The sequence below is a fragment of the Mauremys mutica genome, chromosome 1, assembly GCF_020497125.1.
Source record: "Mauremys mutica isolate MM-2020 ecotype Southern chromosome 1, ASM2049712v1, whole genome shotgun sequence".
Lineage (NCBI taxonomy): Eukaryota > Metazoa > Chordata > Testudines > Geoemydidae > Mauremys > Mauremys mutica.
Window position 1 is genome coordinate 324877074 of NC_059072.1, and position 21215 is coordinate 324898288.

At 39.1% G+C, this 21215-nt stretch overlaps 1 protein-coding gene across 6 annotated transcripts in view; it reads right to left on the reverse strand.

The window, feature by feature from the left end:
• The window catches only part of ZMYM2 (zinc finger MYM-type containing 2), a 179442-nt gene that overhangs the window by 22090 nt on the left and 136137 nt on the right, over positions 1–21215 (reverse strand). For all 6 annotated transcript variants that reach the window (XM_045017911.1, XM_045017919.1, XM_045017873.1 and 3 more), the window contains 7 exons: positions 15489–15654; positions 14073–14107; positions 12135–12264; positions 11885–12000; positions 8854–9025; positions 6754–6861; positions 1334–1428 (listed from right to left, as the gene is read on the reverse strand). In XM_045017911.1, the coding sequence (XP_044873846.1) occupies positions 1334–1428; positions 6754–6861; positions 8854–9025; positions 11885–12000; positions 12135–12264; positions 14073–14107; positions 15489–15654 (822 nt within the window). The remainder of the gene's footprint in view (positions 1–1333; positions 1429–6753; positions 6862–8853; positions 9026–11884; positions 12001–12134; positions 12265–14072; positions 14108–15488; positions 15655–21215) is intronic.

Consider the following 21215-nt stretch of genomic DNA (forward strand, 5'->3'; position numbering starts at 1 on the left):
CTCTCACTTAAAATCATCAGAACTGTTTCCACTCAGATTTTAAAAACCAAAAATCAAACTTGTTCAGCCTTCAAACCTGGAAAATTTCAGACTGGAAACAAAGTCTGGGAAAATTTTGAGCGATTGAAAAATACTTAAAAAGGATAAGAGTACTTGTAGCACCTTAGAGACTAACAAATTTATTGTAGCATAAGCTTTCGTGGGCTACCGCTCACTTCATCGGATGCATATAGTGGAAAATACAGAAGGAAGATATATATATATACACACACACAGGTAACATGAAACAATGGGTGTTACCATACACATTATAAGGAGAGTGATCAATTAAGGTGAGCTAATGAAAATGGCCCATTTCCAGCACTTGACAAGAAGATATAAGGAACCTGGGAGGGGGGGAAGATAAGCATAGGGAAATAGTTTTACTTTGTGTAATGGCCCATCCACTCCCAGTCTTTATTCAAACCTAATTTAATGGTGTCCAATTTGCAAATTAATTCCAATTCAGCAATCTCTCGTTGGAGTCTGTTTTGAAGTTTTTTTGTTGTAATATTGCGACTTTTAGGTCTGTAATCGAGTGGCCAGGGAGGTTGAAGTGTTCTCCAACTGGTTTTTTAATGTTATAATTCTTGACGCCTGATTTGTGTCCATTTATTCTTTTACGTAGAGACTGTCCGATTTGGCCAATGTACATGGCAGAGGGGCATTGCTGGCACATGATGGCACATATCACATTGGTAGATGTGCAGGTGAACGAGCCTCTGATAGTGTGGCTGATGTGATTAGGTCCTATGATGCTATCTCCTGAATAGATATGTGGACAGAGTTGGCAACAGGCTTTGTTGCAAGGATAGGTTCCTGGGTTAGTTACTTATAATTGTTACTTATAGTGGCTGCTCCAGTAAGCTAATACATTTATATAATTGGCTGAGCAAAGTAAAGCTCTATGCTCAATGGAATTTCTTGGAGGGTCAGTAAGTTTGGCCACCCCGACTTAGCGTTTCCACTTCACAAATAGGGGAACTGAGGCAGCAGTAAAGTGTTTTGTACAAGGCTATGCAAGTCAGTGGCAAAGATGGGATTAAACCCCAGAAATTAACGGCAACCACTCTCCTACTCACTCTGCCTGATGACAAATCTGAAGTATTACACTGAATTAATTGCAAGGCACTGAATTAATTTTACTACTTGAACAAATGTACTATTTCATTCCAAAGCAATTAGACATATTAATATTTTAATAAGCAATAACTTCAGTTCTCACAGTGATCTAAAATTTAGTCAACCTGCAGTGTACTAAGTTTTTTTGTATTTGAATCAAATGATCTATTACCTTCTTTTTGGATCGAGGTCTTGGCTGTTCCTCATATTCTTCCCCAAAGACAGGAGGCAGCAAAAATTCATTTTCTGTATCAAGCTCCTCAGCCGCTGCAAATATATTAGAAACTTAAGTTTCCTAAAACTTCTGAGAGATTACATGGTCCAAGGTTATATTATTATATATCCACTAATACAAGGAGTCTATTAGAATACACAGATGATAATGTTCTGCTAACATTTGTTGCAGTACCAAGTATAGGATTTCAGACGAGGCAATTCACTCTGTTTTGGTATTTTACATGAAATATCAATTTCAAAAGCAATTTAATGACGAAGAAAAATTTTCAAGTGGTCTGTTACATCACTAAGATGGTGTAAGCCTACAATGGTGGTATGTCACCTATCGCATAAATCTATCTCTGCATCAGATGACTGGCAGATAGCTAATGTAACGCCGATTTTTTAAAACTGCTCGAGAGATGATCCTGGCAATTACAAGCCAGTAAGTCTAACTTTAGTAACAGGCAAACTGGTTGAAATTATAGTAAAGAACAGATTTATCAGACACACAAATGAACACACTTTGTTGGGAAAGAGCCAACACTGCTTTTGTAAAGGTAAATCATGCCTCGCCAATCCGTTAGAAATCTTTGAGGGTATCAACAAACATTTGGATATGGATGATCTGGCTGATATTGTGTACTTGGACTTTCAGAAAGCTTTGGACAATGTCCTTCACCAAAGGTTCTTACATAAAGTAGGTAGCCATGGGATAAAAGGGAAATTCCTCTCAGGGATCAGTAACTAGTTAAAAGACAGGAAACCAAGAGCAGGAATAAATGGTCAGTTCTCATAGAAGAGAGAGGTAAATAGCAAGGTTCCCCAAGGATCTGTACTGGGACAAGTGCTGTTCAACAATTACCCTTTCATATAACACAAGAACCTGCTGAAATTAATAGGCAACAGGTTTAAAACAAACACAAGGAAGTACTTCTTCACATAACACAGTCAATTTGTGGAGCTCATTGCTAGAGGATGTTTTGAATGCCAAAAGTGTAACAGGGTTCAAAAAAGAATTAGATATGTTCATGGAGGAAAGTGCCATCAGTGGCTATTAGCCAAAACGGTCAGGGATGCAACCCTATACTCTGGACATCCCTAAAATCTCAGATTGCTGTAAACTGGGATTGGACAATGGGGTATGGATCACTTGATAAACTGCCTGTTCCATTCATTACCTCTAAAGCAACTGGCACCGGCTCATTGGAAGACAGGATACTGGGGTAGGTGGTCCATTAGTCTCACCCAGTAATGCCCATTCTTCTGTTTTATTAAGAGAGGCACATAACACATCACTTTGCAGGTTTTCTTTCACCTATGCAAACTTTGGATCAGACCTGTGATCCCATTGTGTGAATTAGCAAGTAACGGTATTTCTACACAGCAACTAGACACCTGCGGCTGGCCCGTGCCAGCTGACTCAGGATTACAGGGCTCAAGCTGTGGAGTATCTAGTTGCTGTGTAGACATACCCTTAGTGAATAAACAGTAGAAAACAAATTAGGGTGACGTTACAAAATGTACTTTGTTCATTTTTTTTGTTTATAACAAAATGTAAAGTTAACATTACTAAGTCTTAGATTTCCTTTTTGGAGCAGGCAGTCTTTTTGTTCTGAGTTTGTAAAGCACCAAACACAATGGGATCTGGTCTGTAACTAGGGCTCCTAGTAGCGATGGTAATACAAATTATTATAATTATAAGGTAAGGCCCCAATACTGCATCTCTGATTAATCCCTGAGAAGTGGAAAGAAGCCACCAATTTTTGATCAGGACACACAGCAAAACGAAGACACTGGATTTAAAGCTGCAGGCTGTAACTTTATTGACTTAATAGTAAAAGGAGGCTGACTTCCCATTTAACTACCACGCACTGACTGAGTTCAGAGTGGGGCTGAACAGCCTTATGCCACACATCCAAGGAAAGGATTACTCAGCTGTTCAGTCACTGATATTCTTCAAGATGTGTAGTCCAAATTACATTCCACAGCTTTTGATTGCAGGGGCAGTGCATGTGCCAGAAAACTTTCTAGTCTGCAGCGTCTGTGTGGCACTGCATGCACCCTTACACTCTAAAGCATTCCAGTGAGGAGCCTAGAGCCACCTCATCATCCTCAGTTCCTTCACCACCTTCAAAGTTCAGGGCTTGGGCAATTCTGAAGTAGTAGTAACAGCAGGTGGGTTGTGGAATACATATACAGACTACATAGATCAAAGAAAATCAGTTACTGTACAGGTAAGTAAGCTTTTTTATTTTGATAGTCCGTTAATTCCACAGCTGGTGACTTCCAAACAGTAGTCCTTACAGTCCTGTCAAATCTGGCCTCATCCCTGGTCACCTACACCAGTGTGTAATCCTTCATAAGTGTGTGGACAGATGACCACTCTGCTGCTCTGCAGATGTCACTGATGGAAAAGCACACCAAAGAAGCCACTGATAGAGACTGTATATGGAGGAACACACTAACACTTTGTATGGAAGTAGCATCCTTGCGAGTCAAAAGCATGATGTGATGCTCCAGCCAGATAGTCTCTGAGTGGGTACTACTTGACCCATAACCCTTTCCCTATAAGCAAAAGAGGAGTCTGGGTGATTTCTGGAAGGACTTGACCCTGTCCAAGTAATATAGCAGCACCCTTTGCATGTCCAGCACGTGCAAACTCTGTTCTGCTCTCCCTGCATGAAGCTTCAGGAAGAACACAGGTAGGTTGATAGTCTCACTGATGTGGAATTCCAGCGCTACTTTTTCAGGAATTTTGGGTGGGGCTTCATTGTCCCCTCATCCTTATATATGATGGTACCTGGAGGGTCCCACCATTAATGCCTGAGTCTCTCCAACCCTTCTGGCTGATGTGATTGCCAACTTTTATGGTGAGATTGAGCCACTGGCAACAGGCTCATTGCCCTAAAGGGCTTCCACTAGCCTGGAGAGGACCACATTAAGGTCCCATGCTGGGTTTGGGTCCTTAACTGGTGGAAAGTGTCTAGAGATGCCTTTCAGGAATCTCTTTGCCATTGAGTGTAAGAATACAAAGGAATGGTCAATCAACAGATGGATGGTCAACTGATACGGCCACTAGGTGCACCTGCCAAGAGCCTTAGGAAACACTCACTTGCTTTAATTGACACAGGTACTCCAGTGTATCCTGGATGCTTGCCTGAACAGGGGGGAATATGGTACCCCTGGGCCCAGCTGGAGAATCTCATCCATTTCAAAAGATAAGTTGTCCTTGTTAACTCCTACATGCTGTTTATCACACTTCCTGCACCTCCAGCAAGCAAGACCTCTCTGCTTGAGTCAACCAGAAAGCATCCACATGGTTAGATAGAGAGAGTGGAGGTTTGGTTGCAGCATCTCACCTCCATTCTGAGCCAGAAGACCTGAGACTACTGGAAGCATGACTGGGGGTGGTATGGAGAGATTGAGCAGGTCTGAGTACAAGGTGTGTCTTCTTGGTCATGCATCTGGCATTATAGAGGATGTTTCATTTTCATCTTCCGGAATGTGAGCCAGGGTGTGTCCAGAATCCCTGAGGCAGCCTTAAGAATGCTTTCCCCTGAGGCCACTCTCAAAGCCAAATGGTGCACCTACCTTCTTTTGTCTAGACCCGCTCCTTCCAGGAGCCAGACTGTAGCGCTCTATTTGGAAAAGTTTCTTTCGAAGGATGAGGAACTCACTCACATACACCCTCAGTCTGCCAAAGCTGAACAACCAACCACCCAAAGAAGCAAGCCAGTAAACTTTAAAGGGATGACATACAAAATGATGGGGTCTAAATTAGCTATTACCACTCAAGAAAGAAAACTTGGTCATTGTGGATAGTTCTCTGAAAACATCTGCTCAATGTGCAATCGCAGTCCAAAAAGTTAACAGAAAGTTAAAAAACAAGGGATAGATAATAAAACAGAGAATATCATCATGCCACTATATAAAGCCATTGTATGCCTGCATTTTGATTACTGAGTGTAGTTCTGGTCACCCCATCTCAAAAGATACATTAGAATTGGAAAAGGTAGAACAAAGAAGTGGTATGGGGAATGGAACAGCTTTCATACAAGGAGAGATTTAAAAAACTGGGACTGTTCAGTTAAGAAAAGAGATGACTAAAGGGGGAAATGAGGTTATATACCTGTAACTGGAGGTTCTTCGAGATGTGTGGTTCCTATCTGTATTTTACTGAGGATTTATGCGCATGAGTCACGGGCCCAGAGCCAGAGCTTTTCAAAATAGTAGACTCCGTGGGTCCATCCATGCGCCATCATACCGCCTCATGGTTTCGCCCAAGGTGATAAAGGACAGGGCGGAATGACTGTGCCTTCAGTTCCTTCTCCACCAAAAAAATCGACCAGTTCCGCAGCAGAGGGGTAGGAGGGTGAGACTGGAATATAGATAGGAACCACACATCTCAAAGAACCTCCAGTTATTAGGTAAATAACCTCCCCTTCTTCTTTGAGTGATGGTCCCTACGGTATTCCACTGAGAGTGATTAACAAGCAGTACCTAGATAGGAGGAGGTTGTGAGGAAGAAGACAGAACCGTGGAACGGAGGACCGCCACATCAAACACAGCATCTGCCACAGAATGACTAGAGCCGGGATCAGCAACCTTTGGCATGTGGCTTGCCAGGGTAAGCACACTGGCGGGCCGGTTTGTTTACTTGCCGCGTCCGCAGGTTCGGCCAATCGCCAGGCCAATGGGGGTGGTGGGAAGCAGTGGCCAGCACATCCCTCGGCCTGTGCCGCTTCCCACAGCTCCCATTGTCCTGGAGCAGTGAACCGCGGCCAGTGGGAGCCACGATTGGCCGAACCTGCAGACGTGGCAGGTAAACAAACTGGCCCACCAGGGTGCTTACCCTGGCGAGCCGCGTACCAAAGGTTGCCGATCCCTGGCCTAGAGCATAAGAAGAAAAGGTATGTACTAAACTCCACGTGACCGCCTTACATATGTCCATAGAGGCCACTTTGTAGAGCATGGCCATAGTTGATGATTGCGCTCTCATGGAATGGCCCCCTATCCCACTTGGTTGGGACTGCCCTAACAATTGATAGCAGAGTGTAATGCACCCCGAGACCCACTTTGAGATTCTCTGACTGGAGGTGGCCTGCCCCTGAATTCTCTCCGCAACCCCATGCTCCTAGGTGTCCCTAAACTTCCAGCTGGCAAAAGCCTGGACTGAATGTCAGGATTAATCACTTGAGATTATCCTGTTCTGCTCATTCCCTCTGAAACATCTGACAGTGGCTAGTGTCAGAGACAGAATACTGAGCTAGATGGACAAGTATGAGTATTCTTATGTTATAATAGTATGACTACAAAGCCAGACCATAAAGACTATTTCATTCAGAACATTTGTTGAAAGAATAGCAAAAATACCTCTTGGAAAATCAATTTCAATATCGAGATCTGGTTCATACGGAATATCAGGCAAGCTTGTCTGCATCTCTGTACCAGAGTTTAGCAAGTCTGTTTCAATTATTACACCTGTAATTAAATTAAATAAAATTATATTACCATTTAACAGTTAATTTTCATTTTGTGGCTCTGCCAAGACAGTGCATATGCTGAATTCCTCCTCACATACTCACTGCCAGGAGAATGATGTCAAATCACCAACCCAGATTTTCCAATTCTGGAGCTCTCGATTCTGCTTCTCCAGTATGATTCCTTCCCAGCTAGAAAGAGATCTGTTAGCCTACTCTGCCCTGCTTAATTATGGAGAATCTCTTGTCGAAGTCCAGGTTTGTAAAGTTCAAGACTGTGTGATCTAGGCTGTCTCAACCAGCCACAGAAAGCAAATTAGCATAAAGTGGGAATATAATTTGTCTTTCTGCGGCTTTGCCTGCAACAGCACAGATCCTGGGCTTCTTTATAGCCGACCTTATCAAAAACAAACACGGAGGGAAAACAAGAGGATAATCCAGAAAAGGGAGGGGAGATGAAAGGAAACAGGAATCTTTGACCTCTTCCCCAACTTCTGTCAGAGGTGGAGCTTCTATGAGCACACAGAAGTTCTCCACAGTAAAACGCAGAGCACACAAGCGCTCCACAGTCAAAGGGCTCTGTCTGCAGACATTTGTATGTTCTGTCAACAGTATCTAGTGAAAGAGCAAAGGGAACTTGAGGTGGCAACCTTGCAAAGCTTGTCCAGTAACACCTTCAACTCTCCAGCTGAGGTGGTGGCCCTAGCTCTGGTTTCGTGAGTGCTAAGTTTTAATGGACATGGAAGTTCTGCAGCTTTGTAAGCCTCCTGTATCCCAGACATAAAACATTTGTCCATATTGTGTCTAGATAATTTGAGGAAACAGCTGAAGAAGTCTAGGAAAAAAGCTTCTGGAGACCTCTCAAAAGCTTTTTAGGTTACTGTTTGAAGGAGAGGTTTTTTTCTGGTAAAATTTGGAAGCCACAAACATATCATGATATGTGGGGAGAAAAAAAAAGTGTGCATGGCAGGAAAGTTTGCAGAAATTCCTCTCCTAGTGAAAGTCTTGAATCATATCATCCTCAGAATCTGAGGATGCCTTAGAGAGAGTTTCTCCCCCCCTTCAGGTAAGCTGACAGGGAGGATGGGAAGAAGGTGGGAAAGCAGTTCCCCTGTCACAGCCCCAGAAATTGCATCAACTGCTTCCTTGTTCTGCTTCAGCAAGAGACTCTGCTTTTGCAGGTTTCCATAGATTCTAAGGCCGGAAGAGACCACTTTGAACATCTAATCTGACACCCTGTATAGCACAAGCTATAAAACTTCCCCCAAATAATTCCTAGAGTGTATGTTTTAGAAAAAAATGCAATCTTGATTTAAAAATTTAGAATCCACCATAAACCTTGGTAAAAACTGTTCCAATGGTTAATTACTGTCACCGTTAAAAATTTACCCCTTATAATGAGTCTTTAGGCACCCTGAGAGGCTGATTTTGTTCATCACAATTGCAAAAACTGTTGCAGCCACTGCCTTGCTCCACTGAGATAGTGAATTTTTCCCTCAGCTAATAAATAATTTAAGGTGTCTACAGGAAAGTGCTACTGCAAGAACAACAATTAATTTGTTCTTTCTTTAGCCTCCTTTGGTTGATAGATAAATGGTGGTTGGACCCAGCTGCAGAAGTCACTTTCCTGCATTTGTGTTTTTTTTTTTAAGTGAAGCAGCAGTCAAACTAGAGATGTAAAGGAAGGAGCCCCATAGAGTGAGAAAATTCTGGGTGACAATTTGTCATCCTCCTGGCTCTAGGAGCAAGTGAGGAGGATTCCAGCATGTAAACGGCTGCCAGCCAAGCCACAGAGCAGATTTCTAAAAGTTATCTGCTTCTCAAATACGAAGAAATATTCTAGAAATTTGTTTAAACAGGTAAAGTTTCCAATTAATTTTAGAATTCACAAATAGCAATTTTGTATTTAATTACTGTAATATAAGAACACTATAGATACATATACACAAAAGTAAGAACACATGGATTCAAAGGCCACAGCAATAAAACATACTGTTCAGATCCGTAGTCTCTGTTTTTCCATCAGCTTCAGGCATCATCTCAGCTATAGTCAGTAGCTCAGCCTCCAGAGGATTTGAAGGAACTTTACCCCTCAGCTCTTCTATTGCTGCAAGGATCTTCTCATTGCTATCCAGAGTAGTGGGCAGAAAAACTGGAACTGGCACCTAAGCAGATACGAATGAATAACTCTTTAAAAATTTCATTGTTAACAAATGATTACCAATGATGTAGAGTTAAATGCAGAAGCTTTACATCTATCTTTTAAAAGACTCAATAGTCCAGGGCTTAGGAAACGGTGCCCTCATTAAGGTCTAGCAGAAAAAGCCAACAGTTGATAAGACGGTTGAAAAACCAAGAATACAGATGACCAGAGTGAAAAAAAAAGAGGGACAGAAATGCTATGAGAAGTACTGTAGTACAATTTAGTGGTGAGAATAAATAACAGTGGTAGGAGACTCCTGACTCCTAATCCCAGGTCTGACTCTATCTACGTACTCTTTGTGGCCTTGGACAAGTCATTCCCTCTTTTGGTGGCCTCAATTTCCCCATCTGTAAAATGTGGAAAATTCTTTTTACCTTCCTAGTCAAAGAAGCGTTGTGAGGATTATCACTTGAGTAAATCACGTGGAAGATGTAGAATGCTATGTAAATGGTAACTATTAAGAAGCTTAATTTGCTAGAAATTTTGAAATCCAAATCTTATCCTGGTTTCCACTGCAACCCTGTCATTCCCTATTTGCTTTTACTCCCTCCTGCTGGTCTGACTCTGCCATCCCTCACAATCTTTCACTTACCCATCTTTGACCACCCAGCAGATATGCACCAGTCAAAACTGTTGCTGGAGCAAAACAGCAGTGTAAGAGCTTATATATTTGCAAGCAGGCAGGTTTCTTACTGAAGAATGATGAGGAAGCTGAAGTATCACTAGCAAAGTGATAAAAAGGAGTCATAAAAAATGGAAATTAGGACAGATTACAAAGGATGAATATAGGCAAACAACACAGGAATGCAGGGGCAAGATTAGAAAGGCAAAGGCACAAAATGAGCTCAAACTAGCTATGGGAATAAAAGGAAACAAGAAGACTTTTTATCAATACATTAGAAGCAAGAGGAAGACCAAGGACAGGGTAGGCCCACTGCTCAGTGAGGAGAAAGAAACAGTAACAGGAAACTTGGAAATGGCAGAGATGCTTAATGACTTCTTTGTTTCGGTCTTCACTGAGAAGTCTGAAGGAATGCCTAACACAGTGAATGCTAATGGGAAGGGGGTAGGTTTAGAAGAGAAAATAAAAAAAAGAACAAGTTAAAAATCACTTTGAAAAGTTAGATGCCTGCAAGTCACCAGGGCCTGATGAAATGAATCCTAGAATACTCAAGGAGCTAATAGAGGAGGTATCTGAGCCTCTAGCTATTATCTTTGTAAAATCATGGGAGACGGGAGAGATTCCAGAAGACTGGAAAAGGGCAAATATAGTGCCCATCTATAAAAAGGGAAATAAAAACAACCCAGGAAACTACAGACCAGTTAGTTTAACTTCTGTGCCAGGGAAGATAATGGAGCAAGTAATTAAGAAAATCATCTGCAAACACTTGGAAGGTGGTAAGGTGATAGGGAATAGCCAGCATGGATTTGTAAAGAACAAATTGTGTCAAACCAATCTGATCGCTTTCTTTGATAGGATAATGAGTCTTGTGGATAAGGGAGAAGCGGTGGATGTGGTATACCTAGACTTTAATAAGGCATTTGATATGGTCTCGCATTATATTCTTATCGATAAACTAGGCAAATACAATTTAGATGGGGCTACTATAAGGTGGATGCATAACTGGCTGGATAACCGTACTCAGAGAGTAGTTATTAATGGTTCCCAATCCTGCTGGAAAGGTATAACAAGTCGGGTTCTGCAGGGGTCTGTTGTGGGACCGGCTGTGTTCAATATCTTCATCAACGACTTAGATATTGGCATAGAAAGTACGCTTATTAAGTTTGCAGATGATACCAAACTGGGAGGGATTGCAACTGCTTTGGAGGACAGGGTCATAATTCAAAATGATCTGGACAAATTGGAGAAATGGTCTGAGGTAAACAGGATAAAGTTTAACAAAGACAAATGCAAAGTGCTCCACTTAGGAAGGAAAAATCAGTTTCACACATACAAAATGGGAAGAGACTGTCTAGGAAGGAGTACTGCAGAAAGGGATCTAGGGGTTATAGTGGACCACAAGCTAAATATGAGTCAACGGTGTGATGCTGTTGCAAAAAAAGCAAACGTGATTCTGTGATGCATTAACAGGTGTGTTGTGAGCAAGACAGGAGAAGTCATTCTTCCGCTCTCCTCTGCGCTGGTTAGGCCTCAACTGGAGTATTGTATCCAGTTCTCGGCACTGCATTTCAAGAAAGATGTGGAGAAATTGGAGAGGGTCCAGAGAAGAGCAACAAGAATGATTAAAGGTCTTGAGAACATGACCTATGAAGGAAGGCTGAAAGAATTGGGTTTGTTTAGTTTGGAAAAGAGAAGACAGAGGGGACATGATAGCAGTTTTCAGGTATCTAAAAGGATGTAATAAGGAGGAGGGAGAAAACTTGTTCACCTTAGCCTCTAAGGATAGAACAAGAAGCAATGGGCTTAAACTGCAGCAAGGGAGGTTTAGGTTGGACATTAGGAAAAAGTTCCTAACTGTCAGGGTGGTTAAACACTGGAATAAATTGCCTAGGGAGGTTGTGGAATCTCCATCTCTGGAGATATTTAAGAGTAGGTTAGATAAATGTCTATCCGGGATGGTCTAGACAGTATTTGGTCCTGCCATGAGGGCAGGGGACTGGACTCGATGACCTCTCGAGGTCCCTTCCAGTCCCAGAATCTATGAAAATAAGTATTGTTCTACCTAAAAAAAAAAAGTGCTGCAGCACCACTCAAGCAACACAGTATTAATTACTGTAACATGCAAAATAATTAATAATACAAATTATTCTCTTAACTAAAGTTGAATGCAATTCAGCTCAAAAATAAGGCATGACTTACTGGAACAGGAACCACTGCCGGAACAGGAACATTTTGACTATACATGTGCATAGGCACCGGAACATAAACAGGTACAGGAACAGGAACTGGGACATATTCTTTCTTCCAGTCATCTTCTATAAAAATAAGCCAAATTACAGATATGCACTTAAAAGTTAAACTTTCTGTAGCATATTCCAAGTCAATATAATTCAAATACATGAAAGGTGAAATGAACGAACTGTTACTTCTACTAATATTCACTAGTTACCTGTCTGACAACATTTTGTCTGCATGTGAGGTTTACAGTATGTAGCTTTTGTCATTGTCAAAGGTTTGCAAAGAATTGCCTTGTTCTTCATCTCTTTGTTAAGTGTTGGAGAAGGGGGTGGCACTGAACCCTACAGACAAGCAAACAATTGCATCATTATTGATTTGTTACAGCTTTTGATTTCAGATACCAGTCAATATGTGTGTTCTAAACATAGACAAGTCCTGGAAAAGAAAGCAAAACACAGCAGCACTGGTGACTGCTCTTTAGTTAAAAGTTGTTTTGTATTTCTAAATGAGCTTCTTCTGTCAAAAGCATAATACACCTGTATTTTATTTGAATAACTGCCTATTCCAGAATTAAACTTTTAAATTTTAGTTTAAACTACAACATTGACTTCACTGCTGTTACATTATGAAAGCATAAAGAAATGGACTAGTTGGTTTACAACTTTTAAAAGCTCTAGCTTTAAACTACTTCATTAAAAACAACACAATTGAAAGGCTCTAGGCTCAAAATTTGACGTTCCTCCAGATTATCTTGTTATAATTTCACACTAATTTATTTTTCTCTCTCTTGTTGAGATCTTTGGGAAGCTTATTTTCCAACTAGACTAGATTACCTCCTTCAGATTCCTTACTGTTATAGAAAAATATATTTAGGCTTGTATAGAGATAAATGTTAGACATATATAATGAAGTATCTTAATTTATATTTAGTTTATGTATAAATGTGTATGCGTTAAACTTTTTGGGATTTCTGTAGTAATGGAAGATGTCAACCATAAACATCTGGATTAAAATTTCTGAGCACATACATAGAAAACTGCTTCTAGACTCATTGATTCAGTCCACAGGTTTAAAATAAAAAGCAGCTAAAAGCCCTCATTACTTAACTTTTACTTTTTAGGAAGTACATTGCCAACTATTGTAGTATTTTTTGAATATTTTACTATTTTATAATATCCGTTTGTAAGTCTTAAGTATTTCCTCTACTGATTTTAATTCACACTGCCATGTATAGGTGAAAATCTGTTTTGAAGAGAACTCTGTTCATCAGGAGGTTTATTTTTAACAGCAGTTGAAATTTATATAGTGTTCTGTCATGCAAAACCACCTTGATTTATTGATCATCATTTTTAGTACATTTCTAGAAATAGAGTTGGATTACTGCTATAGAGCCCATATTGCATATTTTTAGGATAAAAAAGCAGTGGAATGCTGAAATTAAAAATAAAAATTAGAATTGAAGACTTTTCATTATGGATTATTATACCTCTAAAGAACAGACCATTATTAAACCCCCCTTTTGTGAAAATCTGATACAACCTAGTAAAATTCAAACTTAGGTTACTCCATGCTCCATTCAGCCTGTGCCTGGCTCTCCGCTACACAGGCACCAGGTTCCTGCAAAAAGTTACTCAGTGATTCCCACATACAGTCTAAATGTAGTCAATGGGACTCTGTACAGCAGTGACTGTACTTCTGATAATAACTATTTGCATAATCAGAGGCCTTAACTTGGGACTTTCTGCCTTTCCAAAATGGGTCATAACCTTAAAATGAAAATTAATCAGTGGGTTTTTTTCCTTGTACATTTATTATATACACCTATTCATTAGGAACACAAAACATACAAAAACTATATTTTCTTGTGAATTATCTTTAAAGGGATACTCTCACATAATTCAGCAAGAAAATACCCAGTAGTTTGTTTTAGTGGAAGTGGTTTAAAAAGACACATGAATACATTTTTTTAATATAACTTAAGCTAGCCAATTTAGTTTCACTGATCATGATGACAAAAAACAACAAAACCCCCAAAGTTGGATTAATGTTTTCTATTTTAATAATTTAAAAATGTTACTTATTTTGTTGGTGTTTCTTTAAGAGTTCAAGATGTCATTTTAATATATCTAATTATATTTTATATACTTACTGTCATTTTTGTTCGGGAAATTTGACAACCCTGATCTAAAATGTAAAGAGATTCAAAATTAACAGTGCTTATTTTATCAGTTTATATAAAAGGCACATAAAATAAATTTTCAACAATAAAAATTAAGACGGTTACTTTATCACAATATTACCGGACAAGCACAGACAACTGTCTATGACAGTTGTGTTCAGTCTTAAGCCCAGTCTACACACAGAAATTACACCCTTTTAACTACACAGGTTTCTAAATCCACTGAGTTAAATCAGTGCAATACCCATGTGAGTTCACTCTCAATCTGGTTTAAGACTACCTTATATCAATTTACCTTAAATTGAGCTTAATTAATAGCGACCACTCAGGTTTAAAAGTGTACACACAAAGATGCTGCACCAATCTGAATGAACTGATTTAAAAACTGATTTAACCAAACTGGTGTCATTTCTGTGTGCAGACAAGCCCCTAAGTATCACTATGATCTCCACATGCACATGACCTTCCTGCTCTTTCTAAGGATCTAGCTGTCTCCTTGTATTAAAGCAAGAGAGCATTGTGCAATTCAAAAAGATGTTGCAAGTTGAGATCCCATGTGAGAAAAACATGATTTTAATGTTTTCACCTCTAACTCCTGGTATCCCCCTTCTCCCGATGATCTAAGGACACTTGGAAAGGAAAAGACCCCAAAGTACAAGCAAAGACAAACTGGAAGTGAGGGAGAAAGAGAGGGTTCCCTGCTCCCTATCCACCATATTAAATGCAAAATTACACTGGTGCTGAAGAGAAGGTAATATGAGTGTAAGTGTGTTCTACTATTCCCTCTCCTCTTGAGATTACTTGGTTTCTTTAACCAGTGTTTGGCCTCAGAGCTGACCTTCAAACTGTGACTCTTGTAGTACAAGTAAGTTTTCTATATGAACAAACATATAGTAAAGGGCAATTATTTAGCATGATCCGCTGGGAATTAGTCTCTTTTTTCTTTAACATTAAACAGAAATTGTGTATTTAATTCTACCCATGAAATGTACTGAATACCTGTCCACAGAATCAGATTATTAATTGACAAGTTACAGAATTTTTCACTCTCAAAACAGACAATAAAACAAAAAGCTAACATTAAAAATCCAATACAAATGGCACAAAAAGCAAATTTCTGACAGTAAAACAGATGTCTGGACAGTGTCTAGCACAATGGAGCTGGTGCCTCTAGGATTTATCGCAAGAAAAATATATAATCTCATCAATTTCTGATTTCTCATTTAACAGAAGTCTCTCCTTTGTAAATACAAGTTCATATTGCTTGTAGATGTCAGCTGAGTGAAAAATATTGAGCCGCAATTGAAATTTGTAAATAAAAAAAAAGTCATTTCAGAATAATGAATGTATAGTTCTGCTGTTTATGATCTCTGAAACATCACATACCATAATGCAAATTTTCAGGTCCTTTTTGTGTTGCCATATTAGGTTCATTTTGTTGACAGTAGAAACGCAGTAAGCAGTGCTGATCACAGAAATGTTTCATTTCTCCACGCCACTGCACTTTCTCTTTGAGAGTTCCTTGAGACTTACAACAGTCACACCTGGCAGCCTTAACAGAAAGGGAGATTTTGACATTTTTTAAAGAAAGAAACCTCAAAAAAAGAACTAAACACTTTACATTTTAAAAGGATACTTAATGATGAGGCTATTTATCATTGATTCTAGAGTACTTTTAAACAGTTAAGTTTCATTTTCAATTGAGACAGCTTCTTTGCCACTTCCACAACATTTGTGTTACCTTCTGATCTGTATGTATAGACACATTAGTCATTTGGTTTTCAACTATATAAAACTGAAAAAAGGATCAACAGGCGCCATTTGTTTACATGTTTTTAAGTCTGTAAAACTAGCTCATCTCTGCATATTCAGCAAGATATCTATGCGTCATGGAACCATTTTTAACAAGGTCCACTGAAACATTCTGCAAAACAAAAGAGAAGGACAGAGATTGAGACCTCCGTAAGGATTCTTTCCAACCCACAATGAAATAGTAATTAAGCAACAATATTGTCCAATGTTTTGTATTTGAATTATATTGTGAGCTCCTTGGTGAAGGGACCTTGTGAAGGGACCCTACTTGGTGAAGGGACCCTACTTTGTGCTATAGCAGTAGTAGTAAAATTGTTATAAATAATAAATATTAATATGATTGTTTAATTTAAGTTTCACCAGTTTTAGAGCAATACAAATATATATTTTGCAAATCTAACAGGAAGCTCAAGTTGCCATTTCAATGTTTCTGGTCAGGAACTCAATGATTAGCACATAACTGAAGTTCCTAAATGGAATCCTGTAGGTCTCCACACTTAGCTTTGCATTATATTATGTCTACATCAGATGCCATGACAACTTTACTTGGGCATCTATGCCACCCAAAAAGATAGGTTTCCTTTCTAATAAATAAAGCTTCCATTGAAGTGAATCAGTCACACTAAGATATAATATGAATGTTGATGGTGCCAGTTGCAGTCCCTCAGCAAGCAAGCAAATCTTCATAACCACAATATTCTTCCCAACTGTTGACACCTGCGTGCCACATGATACTAAAAACAGAGGGGGGAAAATACAAGGTTTAAGGGTACTTAAACCAGGTAGATCTGTTGAATGAGATACACTGGAAAACCCATTTAAAGCAGTACATGGTGCAACAGATATGATAATTGGTAAAGAGACACGTAGCACTGAAGTTACATATGAGGATCTGATTGCTGAAGAATTGAAATTTGCACCATTAGTGTTCACAGGATAATGAGAGAATGACACCAGGCCAATTAGTTAAAGCACAAAAGAGACTAAGTGGTGTGTGTTTATGTGTATAGCGTGTATGTGTATCAGGTACAGTATTTAGTCTCTTCTGCTTGAATTAGTGGCTTGGTGTCATTCTCTAGTGACCCTGTGAGAATTTCTGTGGAATATAAAATTTGAGCCAAGATTTTGAAATATTAAGGTGCTTATCTATGGACTTAGGAATTGAATTTTAGGCATCTGTTTTTGAAAATACTTGCATTAAAAGTGTTTCTAACCCTTCTAGATGTGACTCAATGCAAGCACTCTCTTTCAGAGTCAACAGAAAGATTGAAACATTCTGAGAGTTCTGAGAGTTGCAAACTGCTCCATTTCTCTTCAACAGGTGTTAATTCATATGCCTCTTAATGCTACTACTCTAATACTACACTAACTTCTCAGCTAACCAGTTTAGTAGAAATATCCATCTACTTTGGACTTGTAGATGGAGCTTGACGATAGCAGCACACCTTTCTTTCTCCCCATCTGATTCCTCATTGCAAATATAAGGAACAAGATCTTGCGAAATACAGTGGAAGTGTTCTTTCTGCTGATAATTTATTTCTCCCTCCTTGCTCTTCTCCCCCTCCGCGAAATCTTTGACATATGGACCATTCTACCCTCTAGGACTGCCCCATAATTACTTTATGCAGAGACATTTGTTTCTGCTTCTACCTATCGAGCTATACTGTCTCTGGCAGTAGCTCCAACTTTGTCCCAAGATGCCTTTCTTCATAGTGTTCCTCAAGATTCAATTTCCATCTCCACGATTTTCTACCTTCTCTTATCTTTACACACCTCAGCTATCTCGTTCACACTAGTTACTCAATCCCACATAGCCTTCTACACTTTTAGTAACTCCTCCCTATAAACACCCTTTCCCTTTCCTTGAACCAAATAAATTTGCACCGTTGTCTCAAACAATTCTGTTTCCTCTCTCTTCCCTTTCCCTTCCTTCCATCTAGCTTTATCTAGAACATTAGCATCTTTGACCAAGAATTCCCACAACTATTTGCGTATCTGCCTATCATCACTTTCCCAATATTGTTCATCTATGCCTCAGCCTTGGCTCCACTTCTGCTGAAATCTTTATCCATTCTTGACTCCCTTCTTGTCTTGATTGTCATAGCTCCCTCCCCAAGTTCCAATTCTCTAACTCCAGCATGTACAAAACATTGTCGTCTGCTTTCTCACGTGTACAAAGTGTAAACACATTATTATCCCCAGTGTCAAACTATACTTGTCCTCACTGGGCTTGAGAATAGTTTTCAGTTTCTCTTTTAAAAAACAAATTTGCTTCATGAACTTGTTCCAAACTGCTTCGGGTCCTTCAGTCTCTTTGCCCCCCTCCCCCTGTTCATGCTACATTCACTTCCTCTCTCTGACATCTTGCCTTCTGGAATAGTTTACCTATGTCTTTGCCCCTGCAACTCTCAACCTCCTTTCAAGTCTCAGTTCAACAACATGTATCTTTTCCCCCTTAGCTAAGCTTAAAATTTCGACCTGTTTTTCTACCTACTTTTATTTAACACTGTAAACTGTATTCAACTCTAAAGCATTTTATAATACTGCTTGTATGAAAGACCACACACACAAAAAAGTTGTGATGTATAGTATACTCAGTCAACATTTGAAAGAATTCCTCTCAATACCTTCAATGTTATCACTATACATGATTAGTCCAATCATTAACCCATGGTAAATTTGAGTCACCCTCTAAATATGGGCACAAGCTATAGTCAAAGAAAAACCATTTTTATTCCTAACTTAGGGCTTGTCTACACTGGCACTTTACAGCGCTGCAACTTTCTCGCTCGGGGATGTGAAAAAACACCCCTCTGAGCGCAGCAAGTTTCAGTGCTGTAAAGCGCTGTGTAGACAGTGCACCAGCAATAGGAGCCGCACTCCCAGCATTTGTAGCTACACCCTTTGTGGAGGTGATTTTTTTACAGCGCTAGGAGAGCTCTCTCCTAGTGCTCTGTTGCAACTACACAAGCCACATTGCCAGTGTAGACTAGCCCTCAGAACTGAGGAAAACCCTTTAAGTTATCATCCTCAGTTTTTTCAGCCAGTGCTCTTTTACAGTAAAATCAAATTACTTTATTGGAACTACGGCCAAATGTCACAAATCAACTAAGTAAGATTACCTTTTATATTTCTCATCTACACAGCTATTCTTTTGAATGATATCCAAACCACTGATTTTGTATCAATAGATGTAATTACACTGATATATTAGCATAAAGGGATTCAATAATGTAGGGAGCTGGTCTCAGGATACAGAATCCTTCACTTTCAGATCACTTTTTTCTGAGTAGATAAGGATCCATATTGCAAGAGCTATCACTACATTTGGCACTGACAAGCTTGTAGGTCTCTCAGCAAAGAATGACAAGGGCTGAATTACTCTTACCCTTCAAACCTCTAGATCTGGGCTGACTCGTGATAGAGTTGGACAGGGTAGGGACCTTAACATACAGCTGCCTTTGCCATACTTGCTATCTGAAGAGAGGATTTTATCCTCCAAGGTTGCTATTCTGAGGCCTCTGGTGAGCATTAATTTCATGTAAAAATTAAGAGGCCCCATACCTGCTAATTATAATACACATGAGATTTTTCCAGTTTAAAAAAGTAGACAACAAAGAAAATGGAAATAAACTCTTGTTTAATGAACATAATGCTGGTATTAAACATTATTAGGTCATTACTACTTATTTTACTAACTAAATATATTTAAATTTCTTGAAACTCCAGTATAACATTGGACATTGCGTAAGTGAGACTAACAACTCAAGCATAAATAACTGTTCTTTTAACTTTTTTCAAGACAAAACAGCAAATGAAGTACAAATCGGGAGAGAGGGGTCAACATCTGTCCATTCTTTCTTCTCACATTTTAAAATTATCTTTAAAATTATCCTTTAGTTAGGAAAGGATATTAACTAACAGTTAAAATGTATACCATGTAACTCTAGAAGGCAAAAAAAGCAAGGAAGATACAATGCAGTGGCCTTTTTTTAAATTAAATTTTTAATTAAAAAAAGGCATTTGGCACGTGTAGGCAGAGAGAGACTGTCAGCAAGATGCACAAATTTCCAAAAACCTGTGAATGTATGCATGTCTTCCCCACTGAAAAACACCCAAACTTTATAACCATAACTGAATTAGGAAAAGGAATTAAGTAGCATCAAAACACAATGCAACTGCAACAATGAACAATTCAACAGTGTTACATAACACTAGTTTTCACTCAGAAGTGTAAGATCCCAAAATATAAAAATATCTGACAAAATTTAAAACCAACAATACTATCAAAAGCATCTAATTACCAATAAGGCTACTTAAATTACATTGCCTTTGCCACACCACGGTACTAAGGCAAAGCCACTATAATGAAAATTTCAGTTCCTTGTATCACAGTAAGTACAGCAATTCTTTTAAGCAGACTTATTGGCCCATTTAAGGCATATCCTTATCACACAGACAGAAGTGCATCTGAAGTAATAGTTTAAGTAATTCCCAAACCCAAATCAGAATCCCATCTCCATGGAAGTTTGGATATTTTAAGCCACTCAGGTGAATGCCCAACCAAGAGATTGGTTCAAGTATAGCAGGGCTGTAATAGATTTTCATATGAGTAGGCATTTCTTATATATGGGATAAATTTCAGTTCCTTACAATCCGTTTAAAAACTTCTTCATCCAATTAATATAATGTATTAAATAATGTCTGTAGTGACTTTTTTTAAACCTGCAGCCAGTTTTTAGCCTCAATCTTTTACATGAGACAGCATAGGAAAAACATCAACACTGTAGCCTGCAGTGGCATTTATTCTAAATAAAGACTGTACACATTTGGCTGTAAAACCTCTGGAAACTGCCAGTCAAAAATATCAAATATCTCTTCAGATTTGGTTCTATTTGGAAGACTTATCTTGGATAACTGGACTGTACCCGGACCTCTAATATTTCATGCTTTTTATTGCCTTACTTCCAGGCTGTGTAGGCAGTTTTGGAAAGGTGATGAATTTTGTAATCCTTTGTTTTTTGCATTGCATCCACAAGTGTAGCTCTTGTTTTGGTATATTAAAGTAGTTTTCCAGGCTGTTCACACCAGAGATCAAATATTTTATCCATGGTACCAATGGCAGGTTAAACCCAGTCCAATTGCACTTTAACGTCTTTTCCAAAAGCTCTTAAGGCATAATCTTGGCTGGTTATGCACGACAAAGTAGTTAAACGTCCAGGGAATTAAAAAAAGAAGTCATCACATTTGCTTTACACGTCTATAAAAAATCCATTTGGTCTCATTTTTCCACTTTGGCAT